Here is a 21,718-nt window from a genome sequence, read left to right as displayed (position 1 = left end):
GTAAATTGAGGTTGTACAAATTCGTTTTCTATATCACTCATCCCCATCCCACTTTATAAAGCCATTAGGGGGAAAGCATAGTGGCAAAATACCAAGGCACTGTTCTATCAATATATATAATCTTCTACCTAATGATTCTTGGCTTTCCATCCTATATCCAAAAGTTGCAAGGTAATGTCAAGCGGCTTGGGTTGAAATTAAAAGTTGTTGAAAGAATAAGTCTAGTATAAACAATGGTAACATGTCACAAGAATGCCGATTGCAATCTCTAACCACTGAAATCCTGACTTACACTAAGAGCCCACTGTCCAGCTCCACTGTGAGACGGTGATGGATGGGTTACTTCCTCTACTGGTCCCTGTGTTAAACCATACAAGCCATCAGACAATAGTTTACAATAAAACTTCAGAGTTTCCAGAATTAATCTTGGTTCTATATCATTTCATAGCTTTGGGACAGTTAATAGCTTTTTAAGCTTTAAATTTGTGTTATATTGATCAATTATTCAGTGATACCCATCTCCAAATATGTACAAACAATCTATGGTAAAACCTTGTTTACTCAAATTCGACAAGACCATGATAACACTTGCAATCCTAATAGACTGTCGCAAAGTTTACTTGATCATAACAATGAATTTTTTAGTCAGGATCAGCAAAACTATTTGAAATAAACAGGGTCTTTCATATTTAATACAAGTAAAAGTTAATGAGGTTCAACAGTTAATGTTGTTTTCAAACATCAAATCATATGATTCCAAAATATTATCACAAAGGCATTGATGATGGCCTAATTGTTGAAAGTATATACTTTAAGGTTTTTTTAACTTACAAGATTTGGAGCAGAAATGTCTGATGTCAGGTTTGAAATATTCAATTCCACATTGTTTTGGGCCATGGATACAAACTTGATGGCCGAGAAGAAGCCAACTTTTTCCAAGTACCCTTTTCCTGTTGGATCTGACAGGTCCCATATCTGATAACAAAGGTTTAATCAATGGATTATAATCAATGGATGTTCATAGTAATAACCTTCACATATATCTACCATGACTACTTTTCCTTAAAATCCATGAACACTAAGATATAAGTACTATACTTCCCTAAGTATTGCGATTACACCGGGGCTAATCGTACAAACCGGGCTACACTATTTACGCTTGTGCAAACTCTTCTTTTCCATAGAAAATATGGAGCGTATTTTACTCAGTGTTCAATTCACGGCCAAGAATCCAAACATACAAGTTGCCCACAGAACAGTAGAGTGTTTCATCAATGTGTAGAAATAAAATTTATGTTTTTTGGTGTATTACACTTTATCCTGTATTTCACACACAGTTTAGATGGGTATGCCATATCATCGTTGAAAAGTGTGATTTTTGTTATGTTTTCAAACAGATATATATCTAAGCGAGACACAGAGCTAAAGCTGAATTTAGTTCATAAAATTATCACAGATATTAATGATTAGGTGACTTTTTCTTGTGAATATTACTGTTATAACTTTTTTTCCTAATTACGCATGTGAAAACTCTTACCGGTATACACTAAAGAACATACAGTGGATACATCATTGTTCCTAAATCATTTCTCATTTTTCAGTAGAATCTGAGCAAAGATTTATAGTTTTGAATTGAAATACAGTGTATAAAGAATAAATTCATTTTATGTTTTCCTATTGTAATTCGGTCTATTCTGATTATATAGCCACATGAAAACAGTTCAACACTTAAACTGTAAAGAGCGAAATTAAAGTTTTAGGGAACATTCTCATTTACACTCTGTGAACCAATCACATTCTAAGAATGAATTCTTTAACATGACAGATAAGCGTCTTAGAACATAGAAATTCTCAAACTAGACCTACCAGACGAATCGGTTTCATTCTAATGGAACGTCGTACACAATTTACACGTCAGGTTCGTACTGTTATCACAGAAATAACTTTCGACTGAAGAAATTATACTTTAAGAAGTTATTTCCACTGTCTCATATGTTTTTATTTCATGTGTTCCGTATGCATACAGCTATACCAATCTGTAGTGTTTTCGCATGCGTAATTAAGAAAATATAGTTGAAACAGTAACATTCAGCGAGAAAAAGTCACCTAATCATTGATATCTTGTGATAATTTCTTGAACTAAATCCAGCTTTAGCTCTGTTTCTCGCATAGAATATCATTTCTTTGAATATATGACAAAAATCACACTTTCAAACAAGATATGACATACCGGCTATACTGTGCATGAAATACAGGACAAAGTATAATACAGTAAGATATCAATTTTGCGTATATCATTGGTGAAACACTCTACTGTTCAATGGGTAACTTTTATATTTGGATTCTTGGCCATGAGTTGAACACCGAGCAAATATTTAACACGTACGCATTCCAAGACGACATATTTCTATGTACAAGAAGCGTTTCCACGTGCGTAAATAGCGTAGCCCGGTTTGTACGATTAGCCCCGGTGGATTATTACCCACAGGCCATTAGAGGATGCCTAATACAGGGCAAGGGTGACTAACTGATGCAAACTAGTTTAACCAAGTTATTAATATTGGTAAGTTTGTATGTCTTTCAATATACTAGCATAAGTTCAAGGTTTTTTTCCAAATGAATACACTAATAATAAATTACCTGTTATTTTATATGCAAATGACATTGTCTTTTAGGGTACATATTTTCAAAGTCATGTAAAACGCCACAGTTCACTTCCAGTGGGCAACTCCCAGGAAATAACTGTAATAGTACTATTAATAATCTAGCTGCTACCATAAGCACATGCATATATTGTAATCAATAAATTGATTAGCCAATGATAGCCAATTCCTTCAGTTAAAATGTTTTCTGGCAGGTGATTGCAAATGAAATAAAATACCTTGTACATACATCCTATAACAATCATAGGGAACTGAACCTACGTGATTTGAGTCACTTTTATCTATGCAGACAATTTGATGAAATTGAATACCTGAAAATTATTTAATCAATAATACTTTGAAGTACCTGTGAAAGAACTGTATCTTTAAGACCAGACTTTTTCAGGAAAGTTGCAGCATCCAAGGCCCCAATACTTCCAGTGCCATTAGGATCAGCCTGGAAAAACACACAAAAATTGAAGAAAATGTGTACATAACCTAACTGAGTCTATGTAATGATCACTTTATAATTATATTTACATCTGACATATATCTTTGTGCACTACTTAAGTCTACAATTGTTACATAGCAGGTATAATTACAAAAGTTGGGGCAATTTTTGGGTCAAATGTATTGCATAAAAGAGACAAGTGAATGAAAAACCTTCCCCAGTTTGTGATCTAGCTTTCTCTATGTATGCAAGGAAATATATATATATATTGTATCATTAACTCCCTTTGCCAATTCATGTTGTCAGCAAAAATTAAATCAAAATATCTTTTATCCATATAGTGTATCTTCATTTATATCGCTTATTTTCCTTGGTTTTGGATTAAGACATAGCCTGTCTTTCTAAATTAAACATCATTATTGTACACTTCTTGTTGATAATAGCAAGTATGAAAGTGAGTGTGAAAAGCACTTTATATGTATACATATTTTTATACATGTATGCATTTAATATGCATTTCAAGATTAATTTGATGGAAAAGACTTAACATTTTCTCTGTTGTCTGATCCTTTCATTAAAGGCATGTTTACTTTATTATAATTACAGGACATACCAACCAGTAATTTGTTTTAGGTACCATACATTTGGGCAAGAATAAAATTTTGCTGTATTTTCCCAATTTTTTGTAAACATCAGGGCTCTAAGTAATTTTTCATTTTTTGTCACTTGCTAAATATATCAACTGGTGTATATGTATATCAACATTATAGTAAGAACTGTATCCCCATATTTTCCATTAAAACAATTTTTCACAATCATTATGTCATTTTTACACGTGTCCCTGATAAAAACCACTTGCTAAAATAAGCAAGTGAATATTTTTTTCACTTAATTGCTATTCTGGTATATCAACTAAGAAAAAGCAAGTAAAACAACCTGAAATTTGAGCCCTGAATATTTTCCCAAATAAAGAAAAATTCTCTAAAGTATACATATGTTTCAAGAAAGATGCAATGTACTGTTTTGCCAATATTGAAAAGGTACAGGCCCATGAAATTATTGAGTAAAAAATTCACTGCATACGTATCTATTGAATACAAAATTGCCTTAAATCAGAGGTGGAGGGCTTGTTAATATATATATTGAGACATCTTAACCACTCAGCCGCCAAGGCCCCATCATTTTGTGTGTAATTTATACCTGTTTGTAATATCCTTCATAAACACCGATATGAGCACCAGCAATCTGAAAAGAGAACATTAAATCATTATTATGTTTCTTGTCAATATATTCAACATACTTTGTTTGTCCCAATTCTGGCTAATGGCTATATTATATTAATATCATAGTTTACATATTTACACAAATGTGAATATATATGTGGAAATTTTTTGTCACTAATCCAATGTTAAGTTCTTATCAATAAATCAGCTACATCTTTATATGTCCAGTCTTTGTATTTACTGTTATCATTTTACTTGATCAATGTCTATTATTGTTGCATTGACAAATTATGACAATGGTCATATAGATTTCGCAGGTTTCTCATTGTTGTGAACTGCTGAATAGGTTTTGTTTGAGAAGACTGTCATGTTTATTCTTATCTGTCCAGTACTGAATGTATCTTCCAAAATATGATATAGTATGTACATGTCCAAATACTTTAAATTAATATCCAGACTCTGTACCCTACCTTAATTTGCCAAGGCGAACAGATATTTTTTCAACAGAATGTTTCTATATCCATCCAATCATTTAAAAGTTGATGTTGAAAGAAATTTAAAAGGAAATAATATCATGAAAATTATTTAATTATCACAAGAGTAAAGTAGAATCTACATGTAATTTCATGCTTGTTAACTTGTGTTAACCAACATTCTGTTCATGTTGTGAACGTAAACAATCAAAAAGGTTAGATAAACATGTTTAAAATGCATTAAATACTTAACGAGGACAAACCCTTAAAATCAATAAAACAGCAAAAATAAAAACAAAGGGGAGGGGCAAGTTGATCTGTCAAGTTTGTTGACAATGTCTCGATTTACAATGTTTGTGTACAATCTGAAGACGACGTGGCTTCGTTGCCATATCAATATGTGAATAATTTCATACTTAACTACGAATGGGTTAACCAAGTATGTCGTCACCGACACCGTCAAAATCCTAATGAGGAAACACATCAATATTATGCCGAACCGTCTGCTAACATATTTCCAATTTTGACAGCGGGGTCATAACACAATCGATAAATTGGCGATATTTGAACATACAAGGTGCACGTAATGCAATTCAATAAAGTCTGTTTATCTCGTTGCATCGATTAAACATTGATAATTCACTATATGAGAGACAGTTTCGAGAAAAACACTTCACAAACCTGTGCCAGCGGTGGAAAGGCCGCCATTGTATACCGGAACTGCTCCACAGTTAAAGTTCAGCGATGATTTCATTGGTCAATATTATGACGTTCCAGCCTCCACGTTTCTGGTCCTTTGTTATAGTTCTGTCCCTTTCCCGATTCAGTTTTCGTCTACATTTTTATTTTTAAATCAATTTCTTTAGAGATGCTCCACCGCATCAAAACATGAAATTACCATTCATTTGAACAATAACTTATATTTAATGGTGTATATATGTGTCAAAAATACATATAGAGTAATGTATTTTGCTTTTGGTGCACGAGCAATTAGGATATCATTCCATACGTGTCATGGATTTTTTTTCAGTAATTATTATTGATATTATTTAAAATAAAATAAGAAACTTTACAATGGTAGTAATGCCGCAAATTAGATAATTTTTTTGTAAATGCATCTTTAATTACTCAATTATTCCAATAAAACATTTATATTCACCAACTTTAATAAAAATCATAATAAATGTTGGTTTTCTTTCTTTATTTTTATTTTCTGTTAATACGACATTAATTGCTTTAGCATCTACTTACAACGACCCAAGTTTTATCAAAAATTACAATCAGAAGCATACTTATATAGAGACTGTAAGAAAGATTCTAATGACCTTCACTATATTCAATACTTTTTATTAACTCTTTAATTGAACTTTTAATTTTTACATGTATAAGGACAATTATGTACAGTGTATGTTTCTGATTATGATCAACGAACTAAAATAACAGATTTCAGATGACTCTATCTGCAGTTAGTATTTAATATTAGTACGTGTACTTCTACAGACCAATGTAGTCGCTGTATATATATTATTATACGGAACCTTCACCATGGCAAGCTTGTAAGACTACAACCAAATTAATATAAAACTAGAACATATGAAATGAATTGAATAAGGCCGTTTATTAACCATAAACGACAGTATATGTGTACTTTGTTATACATATAACATTATATAACAGTTTTTACAAGAACATAAAATAGTCTTAGATGGGGAACAAAATCCGCGATCTTACAAAGGCATATTATAAAACCAAGAAAGATTATAAAACATTATAATAAAACTTATGCATGACAAAATTATGAAGAATTCCACCACCATTCTCCAAATCAGTCAAGTCTAATGCATTTAGTGAGGCTAACTGTTACATGGATTATTATATTCGCCTTCTCTGTGATTTTATATATTTTGTCGCCGGATTGAAAGTTTCATACTCAGGTGGATGAAAAACTGTAAGCTGTGAGTTGTGAATATATATATATATTGTAACTGACAAAATATGGACGTTATCTGCATCTAGGCAGCTGTCTTTATTTTGCACCTATTAGGCTAATTGCTCTCTGTATAGAGATACAGTACTGGAAACTAGTGGCATGTCAGTGATGATTCGTAAGGGCTTTTTGAATTTCAGTCCAAACAAGATGAGTATGAATACATTATTGAGGTGCAATCAGCAGATGAGCGAGATGTTTTCAACAATGTCATTTTTTTCTGTCAAAATCAAAAATGGTCCTAAAACATCTCCCTGTAGTACTCTTGCATTTATGTAACCTGAGTCGGATATACGTTCTTTATAAAAACGTGTTGTTGACGCTCAGAATTATCATTTTTAACCATTTTAAAAATAAGATTACCTCAAATACCATAAGCCTGTAGATTAAGCATTACACCACTGTCCCAAAAACAGCCAATCGTCTTGGTAACAGTGAGAAATTAAGACAAGTCAAATACCATAAGCCTGTAGATTAAGCATTACACCACTGTCCCAAAAACAGCCAATCGTCTTGGTAACAGTGAGAAATTAAGACAAGTGTAGGCTTTTTTTTTTTCTAATGAACACCATATTAATACATTTTCAACAAGTTGATGTCCTGTTGAGTGACATGACATAGAACCAGACATTTTTTCCCAGGAAAGAGAATTATCATCCTTTCCCAGTCACCGTAATATTCGATTGGAACATTTTGTTACGAATAAAGTGAGTCAATGTCTCATCACAGTTTTGGTTATATTTTCAGTACAGCTTGCATTTATGAAGAACGTTCACTCGTTTAATGGAGTATTGCAGGTGTGTAGCAATGTTAGCCCAGATACTCTGGCCCTGACACCAGACTTAGACATTATCTAAGTACCTGGCCCGATAAAACGGTGTCGGCTTATTCCAGTTTTCGAGTACTTTAACGCGCTCTGGCCCTAACCAGACATATATCTGTCATAATGTCTAAGCCTGGTGTCCCATGGTCAGAGTATCTCGGGCTAGTAGCGTGTGTGAAGTGTGAGGTGCTTGTTTTGTGAGACTGCGGTATGTTCGTGTTATGTCTTCTTGTATAGTGGAACTGCTGCCCTTTTTATAGTGCTATATCACTGAAGCATGCCGCCGAAGACACCAAACAACACACCCCACCCGGTCACATTATACTGACAACGGGCGAACCAGTCGTCCCACTCCCTGTATGCTGAGCGCTAAGCAGGAGCAGAAACTACCACTTTTATAGACTTTGGTGTGTCTCGGCCAGGGGACAGAACCCAGAGCCTTCCTCACAGGGGCGAACGCTCAACTCAAGGCCAAAAGTGAGGCGGTGCCAAAGGAGGAATTAGGAAAGATAAAGTCGGTTAGGAAGAAGTGCTGAAGAAAAGCTAGCCAATACTGCTAAATACTTTACAGTGTTTGGACCATCCATTTTGAATATCTAAGACAAATATATTTTATATACTGTCTAACATCAAATATTTGTTGCGTAAAAGTGCGTTGTTTTCGTGGTTTCAGTTCTTTTGGGAGTTACTATGGTATATAAAAATGCAAAGTATCTTCAAATCTATTTCAGATATCTTATATTACACAAGCTGGTAACTTTTTATGATGACTTTGCAATGTACAACTTGGGATCGATCTGAAACACTAGCAGATCTCAGAACGATGATCAATTAACAAGTAACACAACTCCAGCTGTCTATAACAATATCTTATTTTTTTTATTTAAACAATTATAAACGCTAAACATTCGTAGCATTTTCGTGAAAGCATTGACAATGACCAAAAAAACACAACATCATCATCATCAGCAGCAGTATTCATCATCATCATCATCATCATCATCATCATCATCATCCTCATCATCATCATCATCATCATCACATCATCATCACATCATCATCATCATCAACAACAGTAGAAGAAGCAGTATCCACCGCCTCCTCCTCATCATAACCACAATCCATCTAATGTACACCATCATCATCATCATAACCGCAATCATCACACTCCTCATCACTCCATCATCAACAGCAGCAGCAGTATCCACTTCCTCCTCCTCCTCCTCATCCTCGTCATAATCATCATCATCATCATCATCATCATCATAACCCAATCCTTCATCACCGCCATCATCATCGCATTAAATCGCCTTATCATCATCATCATCATCATCACATCACATCATCATAATCCTTAAAGATCATTATCATATCATCATCAGTTATCGCCATCATCATCAGTAGCAGCAGCAGCAACAACCTATCATCATCGTCATCATCGATCGCCATCATCATCATCATCATCATCATCATCATCATCATCATCATCGCCATCATCAACATCATCAACATCATCATCGCATCATCATCATCAACATTAGCAGCAGCAGCAGCAACATAATCATCATCGACATTATCATCAACATCAGAAGCACCATCATAAATATAATCTATATAAAGTACATCATCATCATCATAATCTTTATCGCCATCATCATCATCATCATCATCATTATCATTATCATCGCCATCATCTTCAACAGCAGCAGCAGTATTCATTCCCTCCTCCTCTTCCACATCATCATCATCACCAATTAGCGAGGGACAGGGAACCAAATGTTTATTTGGCGCTGTACACAGAGAGGGAATAGGACCATGTGCTTCTCCTCAAATTTGTCACAGAATTTCCTTTGCCAATAGTTGTCATCTCGAGGTAGTTCTTTGGTCAGGACCACGGACGACTCCAGGCCATAGTGGAATAGCCTCATTGCCCTTGAACGCTCCTTGAAATTGGCTTCGTCTCTCTTCCTGGAACAAGAGGGCTTCCACAGAGACCTTCTCTTCACCTGACACGGAGAAGTACCACAATGGCGGCATAATCTAGGACCTGTATGAGAAAAAAAAAACATTTGTCAGATCTTATTTGGATAAAATGATCTCGCAAACCAGAGATGTGAATTTGATCAAATTTTCTATTAGCATGGCAAGTGTGAAAATAATGCGAGTTATGGATATTATACATACGGGTTCTCCATTTTTGTAACTTGGTAACCATGGCTAACCATCTCCTCTTAATCAGTGGAGCGTGACCCAGGAGTAAGGTGACCAGGATACAGAGGATGTTACAAAATACCTCGTTCACCATTCGCTGAAATTATATATTGATGCTATATAACAATCACATTATAGAATCATCCATCAACATCACAAACATGTCCTTTTACACTGATTTGTTCATATAACTGTTTCCATGGTAATCACACTGGTACGTACACTGATAACAATATAACACATTATTATGTCAGAAAAAAACAAAATGCCACTGTGCTTAAAACAGATGATCTTGTTGACATCAATTTTATATTACTATTATTTCTATTCATTTTCAAATGTTATGCTTACCCATAACAGATCGGCTTGCCTTGGACATCTTCTCTCAATTTCTGCCCCAGCAAAGTAATGAAACAGTCTTTCGGCGTGTCCTGTTTCGCGCTCCACACTGTACAACAAATAGCGAAATATATTAAGTTAATCTTATACTGAAATGTCTAAATCATTCATAAATTTAGTACCGCGTTTGAATTTTCAAGCAGACCTTTTTAAGAAAATGATGCAAAACTTACCACATAAGGTCCTTGTAAGTAGCCGGACCTTGGTGGATGGCACTCAGCATTACCACGAGTATTATGGATAATCTTATATCCATCGTGGTAAACTAAGCTTTAACAACTAATACAAAAATTAGGGGAGAGACTTATCATCTCCGCCATCGCCGTTGCTAAACCGCTTAGCAACTGGTACACTGTATATGATGTCATAAGTGGGATTAAAGGTTTTCATCTATTGTGACGTCATACGATTCTTCTTCTTATGGATGGTGCCGTCCGGCAATGATGATGATTATTGACATATTGGCTGCGCAGCGGCGTGGGGAGGGGGTTATGTACTGTGCAATTTGTGTTACTGGTGCTGAAATAGATAAAAATAGATAAGAGTAAAAGCAAGATAAAAATGAAGTGTTTACTTGTGGGTGGGGACTTCAAGGGCTACACGTTTTATATTTGCCTTGGTGTCCTCCAGTGACTGTGTAGTGTTTTGTACGATTGCCACAGGGAGGAGATTCCAGTGTGTGGTGGTCTGTGGATTGTGGCTGTGATGTGCCTGTGGATTGTGGCTGTGATGTGCCTGTTTGCGTAGGGATGTTTATGTCTAGTGCGGGTGTCAACAGGTGTTATATAGTGTTTTGGGTTGATGGCAACAAAATGGCGTGTGATTTTATATAAAAGAATGAGGCGTGCTTGTAAACGGCGTGTTTGTAGGGTTGGCCATTGAAGTGTGTATAATATGTCTGTAACTGAAGAAGTATTGTGATATATGTTGTGTACATATCGTGCTGCTATGCGTTGCGGTTTTTTTGTGTGTTTTTTTTTTTTCTTCTATTTGTTGGATTTTGCCAGTGTTGTGTGAGTCTCAGATAGAGGAGCAGTACTCTAGTTTGGATCTGATGATGTGAGGTGAATTGATGGCGAGGTTTCGTTTAAGGTTCTGTTTGTATTTGCGGTGATGTTGTTAATGTATTTGTCCCATTGAAGGTTGTTTTGTAATGTGAGACCTAAGTATTTACTGTGTTTGACGTGTTCAAGTGAGTGGTTATGGAGAGTGTAGTTGTGGTGGATTTTGTTACGTTTGGTGGTAGTGGATATGACATTGCACTTGTCGGGGTAAAATTGTAGGAGCCGGTCGTGTTCCCATCGCCCCGCGTTGTCAAGGTCATGTTGTAGTTTTTGTGTGTCTTCTTGTTTGTATATGGCCTTGTAAATGATGCTATCGTCTTCGAAAAGGCTAAGGATGCTGTGTTTCATGTATACGTGTAGTTCGTTGATATATTAATAAAAAATGGGACCCAGATAGGTTCCCTGAGGGTTTACCCTCAAGTGTTACTGTCTTGGTGCGGTGTGAGAGAAAATCTTATATCTATGCATGTGTGTTTCCTGTAATTCCATAATATTTGAGTTTTTACTGGAGGTGTTTGTGTGGTACTTTGTCATAAGTCCATGATTACGATGTCTGTCTGTGTGTTTCTTTTGTGGTTTACTTTAAGGTCGTGTATGAATGTGGCCAGTTGACTTTCGCACGACCTAGAAGGTCATGTAGCATATTGTTGTTTTCCAGATGTGACAGGATGGAACTGGTGATGATGTGTTCCATTTATTTGCATGTGATGCATGTGAGTGATATTGGTCTGTAATTTACTGGGTTGTATTTGTCAACTTTCTTGTAAATGGGATTGACATAATTATGCATGTTTCAAGTCGTGGGAGAGAATTGTCGGCAACACACTCTGATCCCAAGCCTTGACGAAATTAATGAATTTCGAGCCGCTTTTGTCCCTCTTTGGTCTCTTTCTGCTGCCTTCTAGAGTGTCTGCAAGTACAAAAAGAATTTTGTCGTAACGCCAGGTATACCGTCAATCTACTAGAGCCACTGAGCAAGAAGAGAGGATATGTTCTAAATTGGCCGGTCTTCCTAAGAGTTTACAACCTGGGTCGTCGGAAAATCAGCCTCTGAGGCTCCATGCACCAAATGTCATTCCATGACAATTTCTTTTGACAAGCGCCTTCCCAATTCAGCCAACTCCTTGTTTCTTCATATCAGTAGCTCTAACCGTTCGTGACTGTTCTTCCCTTGTACGAACTTCCCTTTAAACAAGATGTCTCCTCTTCTCCTGGTTTGATTTCTCCATTTTTTCCCCAGTTGTCACTCCAAGCCCTTGTCTACCCACAGTAACTGTTTCAACGATGTCCCCATGTTGAAGTTGTGATTCTGCCTCTTTCATAGTCTTCTTTGCTGACTATTTACGTCCAGTCCTGGTGTTTACTCTTGCCTCTCTCACCTTGACATCCCGACTGTCCCTCAGCATGAGTAACTGACTGACATTTGTCACCTCGAACTCTTCCATCAACGATGTTAGAGGAAATTGCAGCTTACTTACTTGCCAGCCTTTCAATTGCCTCGACAGTTGTCATTGGTACGTACGTCATAGAGTAACAGCGGCCACAGAACCCTTGGTAATACTCCATGTCGGTATATCCAGGTCTTGTATTTTCCTGGTAAGCCACTTCTGTCGATAGTAGCCATCCATTTCTGCCGCTTTGTGTTGTTAACGTTGACAGTATCGCTGAGTAAGTCGTCAAAACATTTTCCCATGCACTCATCTTGCTGGAATGGTTTTCTCTGCAGTGTTGAATGCTTCATTCTTTTATCTTTCTCTTCTCCAGAAGAAGACTTCTGGACTTGGGTGGTTATATTTTCATACGGGCCATAACGATGATATATTCATTTTCCCGAAGAGTCAATATTGCCTCTTTGACTGTCTTGTGCTGATGGTTATGTCATCCATAACTTACTGGTAGTTGTCTAACTCCAGCTCTCATCCGTGGTTCCCTACTCATCTTCTCCGCTGATTTTACCATTAGGCTCATGACTGCAGTAAAAAGACTCACTGACACCGTACAGCAAGTGAATATCCCAACCTCTAGGGGTTGCCAAGATGTTTTGTAGTCGTGGGCTGATGAAGCTAAGCTCTAGCATGTCAGAGTAGCTTTCAATCAGATGTCGTGTCTTCTCCGGTACATGAGACCGTTTCAGTGTAAGTTGCAACATGGAACCGTATGCATTTGCTAGATCTAGCCTAATGACATCAAGCTCCCTTTTCATCTCTTTTGCTTCTCTGATTATATGCGGCAAGACGCTGGTATGTTCCACACATCCTGACACACATAGAACCCATCCTTTCTGTACAGGGATGTCGATGTATTTGTTATGCAGCCTGTCATTTGTCATTTTCTTCGCAAATATTACCAGAAATATCTTTCCTTCGATGTTCAATAAAGATATGGTCCGGAATTGATTGAGTGTCTCAGATTGTTCTTTTGGTATGGTGCCAACAGTTAGCCAGCTTTCATCGTCTCCATACTATCCTCGCGAGCTGACATAGTCACTTTGTCAACCTCGAGCAATTCTGATATACTTTATAAAGGATGCCATGAGGGACATGGTGATTATGTTGTTCTCGCTTTCCTGATGACATCCTAATGAGCTCCAGCACCTCATCCCTCGTAGGATCACGGTGCATGTCCTGCAGATGCTTCTCGACCTCCTACTGCTTTCCTACTTTTTTCAGTGTTCCAGACCCTTTGCTGCCAAGAAGGTGTGATGCAAATTGGAAAGGGTTGGCTGTGAATCTTGAGTGTGCTCTTTCCCTATCCTTCATTCGTACACTCCTTTCAGCTCTTTTTTTTTAAAGTTTCAATCTTTCCCTTTCAACCTTGTCGACGTTCTGACAATGCTGATCTCTCTTCTCCGGTTGCACATCTGAATGATTTTGCAAGTCGTCTCAAATCTTGCCTCATGCCTGTTATTTCCTGCTGCCTCCTATTCTTTGGTTGTTTTCTCTCTTCTGCATCATATCTATCAAGACCCACATTATACATCATTGATGTCATCCCTTGGATCTTCCTACCTTCCTGACATCAGGGGTATGTTGACGGCCGTTTTCTGATGTTGACTCATCATTCAGGTTGCCCTACTGATTGTGAGACACATGGACGCTGTGGTCACTCTGGTTTACTTCCTGGACCACAAGGAATTGAACGTTAATTTTCATAACACAAGTCATCTTATGTATCCTGCCATCGTCCTAATCACAGCGCCTTATTTGGATAATATCTTTTGTTTCGGGAAGGTAGTGCGACTTGAGGAAGTTGATAAATAACAATTATAACGTTAGAACATCTATATCATGGCCTAAGATGAAAATACTCAACAAATGCAAGGTTCTCTGTGTCAATTTATGTTAACAGACAAGGGTTCATTTCGATGTGGCGTTATTGATAGACAACTACTGTTTGGTATTAAGGACACCCCATGTTTTAAAAATTAACAATTTTAATCTGTTTAGAATTGTTCAGGAAGTTTTAAGTGTTGTATTAATGGTAATTATGCTAATAAATTTGGGAACTCTATAAAAATGCCAAACTCATTTAATAGTTGAAATCTAAGAATTAAAAGCTGTATTAGAACCGTAGTAGGCCTTTAAAGGGACAATTCAGTGAGGCTAATTTGTTACATAACCACAAAGAAAAATATGACATAAATGTATTGGTCTACATTCCTTATGAAACATATGACAAAAAATATTGACAAATTCCACAACATTGTTAAGTATTTTAATTAATATCATTGAAATTCCAAATCGTTGATCAAGACGATCAAGCAGGTACAACATGTAGGCTGTACCCACACTCGAGTCCAAGTCACTCACATTAAACAAATGCAATACATAACCACTGAGGAGTTGATGAAATTATTTTAGACAAGAACATGCATCTAATAATGTTAACACAACTGTAAGAGCGATTTGAGTAGTTCTAAACAAAAAATTCTTTACTACACAGGCAAGGGTCAAGGTTCAGCATACAAGACTATGTGTAATGGCGCTTGAACATTTCACATACATTTTACTACAGTAGGTTTTTCTGGCATATTACAGTAAAACCAAATAATCTTATTTCTATAAGAACTGGTTTGTTTCGGAAATATGTGCAAGTTTTAATGTACTCTTAAGACTGAATTGTCCCTTTAAAAGCAGCATGATCAACACATTTAATGACGTGTTTCATTTAATGACGTGCCAGGTTTAGAAGGTTAGAGAAAAACCACCAACCAGCAGTCAGTACCTTACAACTACATCACACAGGATTCAAATTTTTGACCCAGAGGTGATAATATGGCAAGAGATCTTAAACCACTGGGCCCTAAAATTTGAGTTATTACAAATTACAATATAACCAACCATCAATAACATACATATAAATTTTATTTCTAAACAAAATATAATAAAAGTGTAGCAGAGGCGTAAAACCGACTGTTACACGTAGAATATTGCAGTTACACATGAATACAATCAATAATCATGATTGGCGTTGTACGTACATAAGTGTATACGGAACACAGAGAAGGTTGATTTGTGTCAGTCACGTATATTGCTAAGAACATAAAACAAGGCCACATCAGGATTTTAATTAAAAAAGAGAACTAAAAGGTAGTACAATAGAGATAGTGGAAGCATAAATACATGTATCCATATTAAAACATTTCATTACCAATAGGCACTGACGCCATAGCAACACGTATACACCATGATGATGTCATTTATCTGGATGCCATCTGTATATATATATACCATGATGATGTCATTAACCTAGAAGCCGTCTGTATATATATATACCATAATGACGTCATTTACTTGGAAGCCATCTGTATAGGAGATTTCAGAAAAGATGGCGATGACGTCACACAAAGGTACATCCGGGCGCTCAAAGGTACAACTCTGTACATCTGTACACATTAACATGGTGGGAACACAGCCGCTTCGATTTTTGTTTACATTTTATTGTAATAAATAGTACGACCATCCGAGAATTGTTACTTTATCTTAATTTCAAAAGGTGTAAATAAAAATATGTAACAATAATATACAGATATAAATATATATGGTATTCATATATTTTACGATGTTCATACTCCATTTTCGGCCGCCACGAGAAAAACACAATCGCCATTATGTGTAAACATTGACAGAATATTGCAAATATCAGCTTGAAATTACAAATTAAATTCCAAGTTCCGCAAATATAGTACTGAAATTTTAATAAGCGATCACTATTTTCTTAGTCTTACTTTGTAAAACACCTTAAGATGTGTGATTGTCACCAAATTAAAGTTTGCTTTCGTAGATCACCCCAAGCGCACGGCAGCCATTACGTACAGTACTGCCGAGATCTCGAATTTCGCCCTTTTTTAGAGTCACAAAATTACGTATTCTAGATAATTTGTTCGTCAGAAATTTTGGATTTTAGCTCATGACATACAAATGAGTCAGTTTATAGTTACTTTTTATCGTATTTTTAAACAAACTTTTAGTATTTTAGGATTTTCGAAGCCGTGCGCAATGTGTCCTGGTCGGCATTTACAGTATTACGATCTGTATTCATAAATCTAAATGTAGTCTATCTAACATGCATTCAAATTATTTTAAAGTAATATCACTTCAATTTGAGACTTCACTAGCAGTCCATGGAATAAAAGCGACTGACATTAAAAAATAAACTCTACAGCATTAAAACTGAACGATTTCACCATTTTAATTTTCGAGATCTCGGCAGCCATACGTTTACGTAAACATGTACATTGCGAAGATCTGCATATAAGTGTAGCACAGTGGTTTATAACATTCCTTTAAAGGAAGATATACACGGAAAAGAACGAAATATATATCTTTTACAAGTACTTATTGAGATATGTGTTGGTAATTACGTATTTATATTATTAAATTCCCAACTATGGGCTGTGTCCTGAGGTGATCTACCAGCGAAGGCTCCATGCACGAGCGGCCGTGGTCTGGCAATGTGGTTCACATTTCGTTATATTTAATAGTATTGTGAACAAGTTTTTCATGTATAACAGAAACGTTACACAATAAAATCAATGATCTATTCATAACTTTTCACAACAAGGATTTCTACCTGTGAAGAAAAAACGGGTACTGTGACGGCCCGACACCGCTTGGCAAGCTGGCTTCAACACTCTATCTACACAAATTAATATATTCAGCAATAAACAATTGTAAATACAAAAATATAAATGTCTGTAACCTCTGAAACAATAAGAAACAATTTTAAAATCGGAATTTGCAAGTATGAAAGTGTATACTTTTGTCAAAGTATCGATTGTGTAGCAGCGATATACGTATCTGTTATTGTTTTTATTAGTCGCCATACTGTGTTTGTACCTTTGAGGACCCGGATGTAAACTTTCTGTGACGTCACGCCATCTTTTCTGAAATCTCCTATATACACACACCATGATGATGTCATTTGCCTAGAAGCTATCTATGACATACATAAAATAATAATGTAAAAAAAGAAGTAGTATTAATGATTAGTTATCAGAAGTAACTGTGAATCTATTTAAGGTACAAAAAAGACACTACTATTGTCTTTTACCTACTGATGTTAAAATTGCATAGTTTTAATAGATAGCAATACCTTTATATTCTACTGGAAGAATGGAGAATAAAATTACAAGGAATGTTGATCAGGATGTTTAACAAATTGAAATGCTAACAGTGGTCCTTAGATGAATGTTTTTGATTTTGCGTAAAGTAAAACAACTTAAGTGCCATTTCTGTAGATGCTAAAATAAAATGAATATGTACAGAAAACAAATTCACAATACAAAGTTATATACAGATATTTACATTAAATAAAAGGCATGTCTTACGAAAATATACTTTCTATAGTAATCTGTGAAGAACAATAGCCTGTCTATACAATATGTTTGTTCTGTTGGATGATACAATGATTACTGGCAGCTGTCCGCGACCCAAAAGGTCATCTGAGTATTGAGTTAGCTCCCTTACGAGTAGGTATTGATTGTGATGTCATTATTTTATTAGCACAATTCACATTGTTTTCTCCGAAATTTATAATGTAACGCTCACAAATACATGACATCGCAATCAATACCTACCTGCAAGGGCAGATAACTCTGTAATATGCAAATACAGAATAATATCAAATACATTTATTATTAGTAAAATACAATTGAATGATCACATTTGAAAATTAATACAATTGAAAAAAAAAAAAACTAATTTTCCCACCATTTTCATAAGCATGTACTAAATTCAATCTGCACACGACTAATAATTGAATTTCTAAAATATACAGATGATTAAGGTTTACAATCCAAGGACAAATGTCACATTCAGCGGTAAACTACTGGACTTTGATGAACCAATTTGAGGCTGCTCTAGATCCCATCTGTTGGTTTCTGTTAATCATATTCATTTTGTAAACACATTAACTTTTTCATAATCATTCCCAAACACATACAGTAACTTCATAAAGAAAAATTGATGACCTTCATCAAATCAATACGGAAGTTGTCTTGCATTTCTGCTAGTAAGCAAGGAAATAAAGTTCATGACAGAACAGTATTTTTCACAAGGATTAATTGAATAGTTTAAGAATTAAAAAAGATAATTTCAAATGTTTGAAAGGAAAAGCATACACATAATAGGCTTGGAAGATTTTCATAGTCAAATAGTTCAAATAGATATTCTATGGGAGATAGAGCATAAGATTTAATAATACAGACTCACACTTAAAAAAATGAATATAGAGGGAAATAGTAAAAAATATGGAAAATAAAACGAAATGATGTATATTTAAAATAAAACCTGATTATAAAGTGACTTTTTTATAAATGAATAAAAAAATAATGTTTATAACTTTATATGTGATGAAATACAGGATTTCTTATTACTAGAACCCAATATAATTGTGCAATCAATGGAAAGACATGGCCAATCCACCTCTACATGTATTTAAAAACAAATTTCCTAAAAATTCTCAAATATTTAAAAGGAGTATCTGTGCACCTTCTGTCACATGTAAGTATGCTAGAAGAAAAAGATAAAGAAATCATGTCCAATTAATGATTAGGACATAATTGTTCACTTCATTATTCTAGCTACATGATAAGGCAGCTAAACACAAGTTATAGACTAGGGAGAACTTCCATTGCTAGTATAGGCATGGGATCACAGCTAGCATACAATTCAAAGGGATATGTTTAATTCATAATTACCATATTGGTAAAACTGATAGCAGCAGTGGTTATGTACATGAAATATTTGATTAACTTCAGTCATTAATTATCATTATATAACGATATATTTATAATCGGAAATGTTTGATTAACTTCAGTCATTTAAAATTATCATTATATAAAGCAATAAACATTCTTTTCATCATACAAGAACATAATGTATAGAAAGCTGAGAGGAATGTAGCTGAAATAAATGATGTCCTAGAGCTTGAAAAGACTATATACAGTAGGGCACTAGACTTGCGTACAAGGTGATGAGCATAAATACAAATTGTACATTATGATACAACAGTGGTCTATATTTACAATATCTTCATAGTTACACTATATATACAAGTTAAAAGCCACTCTCAGACAATACCACCGGTACCTAACTTACATCTTTTCTCCCTGATGATGCTGGTTGAACAGTAGAATCATCAGACTGAAAATCTAGTCAAAGTCCACAGAGTTTCATCAGAAGATGATTTATATAAAGCCCAAGAACACATAGTTCCACAAAGGTTCAGTATTCAACATCATTACAAGGGCCGATTATTGACCTTTCAAGTTCGTGTAGTCACGTCAGAGTTTCACATGTCTTATTAGTTTTTTAGTTATCTACAGTCGAAGTCCACGTAGTTTCATCAAAGGTTTCACTAACAATGGCTGCTTGATCTTTGGTTTAGGTGGAAGGACTTCCTGCTCACTCTCTTCATTAGGAAATCGGTGAGCATAGATCTCAGGATAGGTTTTCTGGAACTACAAACATGATACTATTTTAATATTTTTATCCAAAATATTGCAATAGTTTATGCAATTATATAATTAAAACCATTTGTTTTTAAAAATTGTAATCTTTCATTTTAACCTGTTAACAATTTGCTTTTCATTTCAGTTTTATCTCTAAATAAACACTTGAAGAAAACAGCACCTTTCATAATTAGACTTTGATTCCTTCAAACTAAGAAGTCAGTAGACCTTCACAAGTTTATCTGTTACACAAGACTCACCTGTTTGAGGCGTCTGCGTTTGTCCTTAACATTCATCGTCTTGTCCTTGACAATCTCCTCCAAAAGGTCGACTAGTGCTCGCTGGGAATTACTGAGACGCTGCGTCTCATACTGGCCCATTGACACCTGATTGCAATAATTGAATGACGAAGGATCGTCGAATGAGTACACAATCTGAAAATGCCAAGAGGTGAAGCAGCCACCCATGAGGAAAGCCGAAGCCTAGTCGGACAGAACATGCACCCCTACTGGTACGATAACAAACCAATCTTCATACATTTGGGCATTACTGAATGTTAATCTGTTATTGTTTATTTAGTTCCTATCTCTTGTGTTTTGTGGTGATTACTGTTTTGTTTTGTAATGTTTACTGTTGTGTTTTGTGATGTTTATTGTTGTGTTTTGTGGTTTTTAATGTTGTTTGTGGTGTTTCTGTTGTGTTTTGTGATGTTTACTGTTAGTTTTGTTATGTTCAGTGTTGTATTTTGTGATGTTTATTGTTGTGTTTTGTGATGATTTAAGTTTTGTGTTTATTATAGTTGTGTTGATTACAGTTGTGTTTTGTGATGTATATTTTTTTGTTTTTGTTGATGTTTACTGTTGTATTTTGTGGTGATACCTATTTCGTTATTAAAATGTATAATAGCTATTGCTAATGATTTACAATTGTAAGAGAGCCAATTTTTCAATTACAGCTAATTATATACATGTATATCGTTGTAATGATCATTAAGTACTAGTGTCAGACTTTGGTTGTAGTAGTACGAAAAAACTGAGGTTCCCACAAAAAACTATGGTAATGACTATTTCTGAATTGATCCTCAAGGAACTGCTTAACAATGAAGACTGGTTTGTTTTCTCGTGCAAATGTGTGTTGTACATGTTGAACAAATAAGTTCAAACGATTGTTTAGAGCAATAAGAATTCGTAAGAAGACTTCAAAAACTTTTGGACAAAGACAATGGTGTACTGATGTCAAAAAAGGCAGCAATCTTATTTTCATATTTGAACAGAAACAAAAAAAGTCTGCTACATTGCTGATTCACTTTCAAAGGCATTTTAAAAGCCACTCAAAAATGGTCAGTAAACGTATTTGTTCAGCACAACACAGTTGCTAGGTGCTCAAATGATGTCTGCCCGAATTGGTGTTGCACAAAAACATTTTTAGTAAGAGATTTGTTATTTGAAATAAGAAAAAAACAACAAAGAAAACAAAAATAAAATGCAGCATC

At 35.2% G+C, this 21,718-nt stretch overlaps 2 protein-coding genes across 2 annotated transcripts in view; both read right to left on the bottom strand.

Moving 5' to 3' along the window:
* Positions 1 to 21,718, bottom strand: part of LOC138326390 (uncharacterized) — a 74,051-nt gene that overhangs the window by 28,757 nt on the left and 23,576 nt on the right. The window contains exons 11-22 of the mRNA XM_069272500.1: positions 20,487 to 20,660; positions 20,098 to 20,235; positions 18,352 to 18,369; positions 13,263 to 13,554; positions 12,752 to 12,937; positions 12,100 to 12,183; positions 8,754 to 8,875; positions 5,471 to 5,512; positions 4,294 to 4,338; positions 3,010 to 3,099; positions 832 to 975; positions 293 to 358 (exon numbers count right to left, since the gene is read on the bottom strand). Of these exons, the coding sequence (XP_069128601.1) occupies positions 293 to 358; positions 832 to 975; positions 3,010 to 3,099; positions 4,294 to 4,338; positions 5,471 to 5,512; positions 8,754 to 8,875; positions 12,100 to 12,183; positions 12,752 to 12,937; positions 13,263 to 13,554; positions 18,352 to 18,369; positions 20,098 to 20,235; positions 20,487 to 20,660 (1,401 nt within the window). The remainder of the gene's footprint in view (positions 1 to 292; positions 359 to 831; positions 976 to 3,009; positions 3,100 to 4,293; positions 4,339 to 5,470; positions 5,513 to 8,753; positions 8,876 to 12,099; positions 12,184 to 12,751; positions 12,938 to 13,262; positions 13,555 to 18,351; positions 18,370 to 20,097; positions 20,236 to 20,486; positions 20,661 to 21,718) is intronic.
* LOC138326302 (uncharacterized) lies at positions 9,074 to 10,646 on the bottom strand. Its single transcript, XM_069272420.1, has 4 exons — positions 10,383 to 10,646; positions 10,162 to 10,258; positions 9,784 to 9,907; positions 9,074 to 9,646 (listed from the first exon to the last, which is right to left on the bottom strand). Exons 1-4 carry the CDS (start codon positions 10,463 to 10,465, stop codon positions 9,354 to 9,356), a joined length of 597 nt encoding a protein of 198 aa, XP_069128521.1. The 5' UTR covers positions 10,466 to 10,646; the 3' UTR covers positions 9,074 to 9,353.

This window comes from Argopecten irradians, chromosome 6, assembly GCF_041381155.1.
Source record: "Argopecten irradians isolate NY chromosome 6, Ai_NY, whole genome shotgun sequence".
In the NCBI taxonomy this organism is placed as follows: Eukaryota; Metazoa; Mollusca; class Bivalvia; order Pectinida; family Pectinidae; genus Argopecten; species Argopecten irradians.
The sequence above is the reverse complement of the archived record's forward strand: the minus strand, read 5'-3'. Positions and strand labels throughout refer to the sequence as shown.

What these genes read in the sequence shown, in the direction of transcription:
- LOC138326302 (XM_069272420.1), bottom strand. Translation starts at nt 10,465, where the DNA reads ATGGATATAAGATTATCCATAATACTCGTGGTAATGCTGAGTGCCATC. An exon ending in GGCAAGCCGATCTGTTATGG is followed by an intron (nt 9,908 to 10,161) that starts GTAAGCATAACA and finishes ATATAATTTCAG; the next exon opens with CGAATGGTGAACGAGGTATT. An exon ending in GTTACAAAAATGGAGAACCC is followed by an intron (nt 9,647 to 9,783) that starts GTATGTATAATA and finishes TTTCTCATACAG; the next exon opens with GTCCTAGATTATGCCGCCAT.